This window comes from Pipra filicauda, unplaced genomic scaffold, assembly GCF_003945595.2.
Source record: "Pipra filicauda isolate LSUMZ 115617 unplaced genomic scaffold, ASM394559v2 scaffold545_size329813_pilon, whole genome shotgun sequence".
Taxonomy (NCBI): Eukaryota; Metazoa; Chordata; class Aves; order Passeriformes; family Pipridae; genus Pipra; species Pipra filicauda.
In genome coordinates, this window is record NW_024104693.1 from 124,838 (window position 1) to 130,837 (window position 6,000).

The 6,000-nt window shown below is 38.5% G+C and overlaps 1 protein-coding gene across 1 annotated transcript in view; it reads left to right on the forward strand.

Annotated features, from left to right (window-relative positions):
- The window catches only part of NEK10 (NIMA related kinase 10), a 91,924-nt gene extending 90,074 nt beyond the window's left edge, over window positions 1-1,850 (forward strand). Inside the window, 1 exon segment of the mRNA XM_039387245.1 lies at window positions 1,076-1,850. Within this exon segment, the coding sequence (XP_039243179.1) occupies window positions 1,076-1,706 (631 nt within the window). The 3' untranslated portion in view covers window positions 1,707-1,850.
- Window positions 1,851-6,000: the final 4,150 nt, after the last annotated feature.

Here is a 6,000-nt window from a genome sequence, read left to right on the forward strand (position 1 = left end):
CACAGAAATGCACATGAGACCAACAGCAGTGAAATAATTAACAGTATTTTTCTCCTGATTTATTCAGGATTACTTTTTTTTTCTGCTGTGCTGGAGTTCCCTAGAGAGTAGCAGTTCTGCAGAAGACTAAATTCAGATTCTAATTTTTTAAAAATTTTATTTTAAAGGAGACATAAGAGAACATTCTTCATAGCTACACAGGACAACAGTGTAGTATAAGGAATTCTTCTCTATACTATGTTTATTCTGCAGAAAGAAACAGGTAAAAGAGGAAGAGGTGCATTTTCATGCATACATAAAGTCTGGAGAATGCCAGTGGATGTTCAGCATCCTTCTTCACATTGGTGGATGCACTATGTATTTGATTTTTGTAGGAACATAGGAAAATTGGAAAGCACATTGTGTTTCCCCAGAGTCATGCCCTTTCTATGTTATCCACAATCAGTGTTGATTTGTGTTTTTTACATGGCACTTGTAGTGAAGACTTGATTGATTTTGGACCAACTAGATATCATAAGACCTAAATTGATTTTGGAATGAATTTTGGAGGAATGGAGTGAAATGTTCTCATAGGTACGAATCTCCTTACAAGTTAAGATTTATGTTGTCTAGATTTGACTTTTTTTTTTTTTAGTTGCTTAGAATTGATAATGGTGTGCAATAACAGCTATTGTAGACTTTGACCAACTCCACTGCATGTGTGTCACTATAACATGTCCTGGCTTTTGTTGGCAGATATAAAACAGTCATACTGCAGCCCTGTTGTTGGTCTATCACCAGCAACTTGATTTTTCAGTATGCTTTTTGTGGTGGGTTGACCCTGGCTTCATGCCAAGTATCCACCAAAGCCGCTCTATCACTCCCCTCTGCAACAGGACAGGGGAGAGAAAAATATAACAAAAGGCTAGGAATTGAGATAAGGACAAGGAGAGATCACTCATCGATTACTGTCATAGGCAGAAAAGACTCGAATTAGGAATATTAACTGAATTTGTTACCAAAAAATCATAGCAGGATAATTGAGAAGTAAAAAAATTTTTAAAAGCACCTTTCCCCACCTTTTCCTCCTTTCCAGGCTCTACCTCCTCCCCCACAGTGGCGCAGGAAGGTGGGAAAGGGGTGTATGGTCAGTTCATCACACGCTGTTCCTGCTACTGATCAGGAAGAAGAGTCCTTCCTCTGCTCCAGTGTGGGGTTCCTTCCACAGGAGACAGTTCTCCATGAATTTCTCCAGCGTGAGTCCATCCCATGGGCTACAGTTCTTTATGAACTGTTCCAGCATGGGTCACTTTTCCACAGGATGCAGTCCTTCAAGAACAGCCTGCTGTAGTGTGGGTCCCCCACAGGGTCATAAGTCCTACCAGCAAACCTTCTCCAGTGTGGGCTCCTCTCTCCATGGGTCTGCAGGTCCCTTCCTGGAGCCTACTCCAGCACAGGTTTCCCATGGGTTCACAGTTTCTTTTCGGACATCCACCCACTCCAGCATGGGTCTCCTTCACAGGCTGCAGGTGGATCTCTGCACTCCCATTAATCTTCATGGGCTACAGGGAAACAGCCTGTTTCACCATGGTCTTTCACCACAGGCTGCAGGGGAATGTGAGCTCTGGCACCTGGAACACCTCCTCTCATTCCTTCACTTGACCTTGGTATCTGCAGAGCTGTTCCTCTCACATATTCTCACTCCTCTCGTGTCTGAGTGCAATTAAATCTGCACAATAAACTTTCCTTAAATATATTATCGCAGATGTGTTACTATCATTCCTGATTGGAATTGGCCAGTGGTGTGTCCCTCCTGGCACTGGCATTGGCTCTGTTGGACATGGGAGAAGCTTCTGGCAGCTTCTCACAGAAGCCACTTGTGTAGCCCCCTCGCTACCAAAACCTGGCCAAGCAAACCCAGTACATTTTGAATCCTGTTATTTGCTGTGATGCATAATTTTGTTTGGTTCCCATCCCCACTATTACATTAATTGTTTCCCAGACAAGGTTCTACTCCCAAATAACTTATTATTTTTTCCTTTTCTTCCAGGGAATTGACAGACCACACTTTGGCCTTGGCTGTCAAAAACTTGTTTATATTTCCAGAGAACTTGCCATGTTTTCTGTAGTGTGTGCTGCTTGGTGCCAATCAGAGCTTTCAGAACTTGAGCAGTTTGGGTTGCTTCTTTTTTTTTTTTTTTTTTTTTTTTTTTTTTTTTTTTTTTTTTTTTTTTTTTTTTTTTTTTTTTTGCTGCTTGCACTCTCTCCAAATAGCCAAACAGTCCAGTTTTGATAGCTGTCCAGTATTGAATGATTCATTTGGCTGGCAGACATGAATCATTAGGTTTCACCTTGAACTCTCCAGCAGCTTAAGTGAGCTAGAAGAACAAATCAGTCTCCCAAGCTGCGCTGCAAGTCGCTTATTGGTGTCCACCATTATCTGGTTTTATTCCATCATGCAGTAATTGGTTTGCAGCCCTCTCTGCAACATCCTTTCAGCCATTCTTGCCTAAAGCTGTTTTGAGCCTTGCTCTACTTCCTCTCCTTTATACACAGTGAAACACTTCAGAAGCAACTGCAAATTTTCTGGCAGAAACTTAGTACATCCTGTGGCTTTCTTGGGATCCCTTTCTTAGAAAAGTGTTCACAGAAAAGCTTTAGAAAAAAGTACTAGGAGTAATGAGTATCTATATCATTTGCTTTAGCAACATATAGGACAATATTTTAATATTTATTTTAATATTTATTTTAAAACTTTCTTAACTTATGTTAAAAGCTTTTAGTTTAGATTGAGTTTTTCATTTTCTAAGATAGGAAGTTGTAATGATGCAGCATGTGTGGGCCTTTCGCAGTGGAAACAGTGTGACAGCACTTCTAGCAGGAAACAAATTGCCTTCCCTTCAGCCCATTATACATTTCTAGCTCTTCCAGTAGTAATGGGAAGAAAAAGAACTCCAAAGGCTCAAAAGCCCCTGGAGGACACATCAAAACACCACAAACTTAACTTGTGTTTCTTCATTTTAAGGCCAAATTTCTTCACAGTTTCTGGCCAAGTTGACTAGACAGTTTGTTGTAAGGCTACAAGTTGAATTCTGGTTTGGAACAAAGAACTGGGGCATGTGTGCTATGGCTAAAAGCACTACTAAATGCAGAATAAACAGCTAGGTATCATTATAATATAATCTTTTACCTCATTGTGGAGCATACTTTATAGAGAAAACATTCTGATAATATGTTTTATTTATTTTCAGGTTTGGGGAAATTTGTGTGTGGATTTTGTTTCTTTCCCATAACTGTTGCCCCTTGCTGTACCCTCCTGAAATTCCAATAATGTAAGATGGGAAACCAAACCTTAAGTGAGGCAATGACATGAAAATTGTAGTAGGACAAAAAAACTCTATAAAGGGTTAAAAATTATTCAAGTAACTTAATCAAGTGATGAGAGAAACATGAATTCTTTAGAAACTGAGACAGCTTCATAAGAAAAATGTCATGCTTTTTTTCCCCCCCATTTTCATTATAATAGTAATTACTATCTCAATACCAGTCATTTCATGGGGATTAATGACCAGCTGAGGATAATGACCCTGAGCTTTATCTTGGATAATCAACTTGTGCCCATTTATCACTAATCTCCTGAAATTACTCAGCACTCCAATTGTATTACTTATTTATACAGAAACTGGGTAAACAGGCAAAAAAACCCCCCCAAAACTCCTCCTGTAATGTTTCAAAATTATTCCATTCACATCCATTTTTTCTCTTTTTCACCTTCTGATTTAATATTTTACTGCACAAGAGACAGGCTCCTTGTTTGTGAAGCTATTTATGAATAGAACAATGAATGCTTGTTTCAAAATTTCATCATTTTTTTTATATTGAAGTACGCATGTAATACCCAAATTCATGTAGAAATCTATTTTTAATAAATTGCATGAAGAGACCTAATCCAAGCAGAAACTCAGTTATATGAAAAGAAGATTTGATATAAATAAACAAAAATAGCAATGGTCAGAGGAGAGTTGTGTTCAGCTGAGGGCTGTAGCTCTGTCGTGGTCTAACCCCCTGGGCAATTCAGTACCACTCACTCACTCCCCTGCAGTGGGACAGAGGAGAGAATTGAAAGAATAAAAATGAGAAAGCTTTTGGCTTGAGATAAAGACAGTTTAATAGGTAAAGCAAAAGCTGCATATCAAAGCAAAGCAAAGTAAGGAATTAATTCTGTGCTTCCCAACAGCAGGCAGATGCTCAGCCATTTCCAGTAAAACAGGACTTCATCATGTCTTATTGCTTAGGACGACAAGTCCATAACTCCAAATGTCCTGCCCTGCCCTTCCTTCCTCTTTGCTCCAGCTTTTATTGCAGAACATGATGCTATATGATGTGGAACTTGCCTTTGGTCAGTTGGAGTCAGCTGTCCCGGCTATGTCCCTTCCCAAATTCAATAATTGAAACACTAGTGTGTTGTCAACACCATTTTCAGCACAAATCCAAAACATAGCACCATACAAACCACTATGAAGAAATTTAACTTTATCCCAGCCAAAACCAGTACAAGCTCATATGACCATAGGTCTGTTTGTCAGAAATGTTGTTTCAACATTAGTTTTGTAGGAAGAAAAATTATTGCAATGCAAGTAAGAATGGAAGGAAACAGACTTCATAATGAAGTGCATATATTGATATGTTGTCATATATAATTTTCTTAACTTTCTTCAATGCAGTCTTTTCCATTGTTACTGAATTTTTAGAAATAGAGAAGCAACTATTCTTGTAGTTAAAGAGAGCTATTTTCATGAAGAGGAAAACCATCAAGTCTAGCTCTAATGATATCTATGCATTTTTAACTACTCAAAGAATAGCTCAAAGTATTATTCCCAGAGGGATTATATAGCTCAGGAATGACAGCAAGTTCTGAATTGTGCCCTTTTGAGTCAGCCCTCATTGTATTGGTTCTGTGGTCCATAATTTGAAAATAGAAATGCATTAATGGAGCTTTTTCTATCTGCAAATTCTTACCATGTTAATTAAGTATTCTTTAACACTTAATGCATCTCTTTAATTGTGTTAGATGACTAACGGATTCAAATTTGTACTTAGTTTAGTTAATGTTTTTTTAATGTTCTAGAACCTACCAAACCAGACAATAGATGACTGTACACAGCTCCAACACTCCTGGTATATAAAGTGGATTTTTTGACTTAGTGATATCTAGGTGATTTAAGACACTGCTACTTTTTATTCCCTCCTGGCACCCCTTCAGCTAATGTTGCCAGGCGTTTTCTGATAATTGTTTTCTTCCAAACGGTTGTCCATGTTGAGTCCTACTTCTTACACATACAAAAGATTGTTTTAGCCAGCAATGTTTATTAGAGTCATACCAATGTTCTGTTGAATTGTACTTCTACCCAAGGAGGTAAAAAAGTCTGCCAAAGTTCAGCAGTACTTTTTAACTATAGTTGTGATTATTTTTTCTTTTTCTTCTTCTTCTTTTTTTTTTTTTTTTGTAATTTCTAAACATGAATGGCTACAACAGTCTTTCATTCACCCTCCTGCAGTTCTGATGGCTACCAGCTGAGTGTCTGTGTGGCACCATTAGTATGTCGCTCTATTTTCTCAGGCCAGCATTAACTACACCTTTTAAGTTAGCTGTCCTTCCACTAAGAGGCAGTATTGGCCTACATTTCCTAAGTCACAGATCCTACAGAAATTAGAAGCAACACGAAAACCTGGGGTAGCAATTGATCCTACCTTCAACTCCATCCAGCTCCTAGGGGTAGACAGTGACTAATACTTGTCCCATTGATTAATACAGAGAGTTCCACCAACAATGAAACATTTGGCCAGGAGATGGATTAAAAGATATAGGGTTTGCTTCTGCACATGGCGATAGTCACACTGCTCCTTTCACACTTGCTAGAGACATAATTTTTACCAAATTGTTACAGCTGCACAAATGTTGGCTATACTCAGAAGCTACATGTGCCAGGCTTCATGGTAATGGTTGAAATCTAGAGAAAT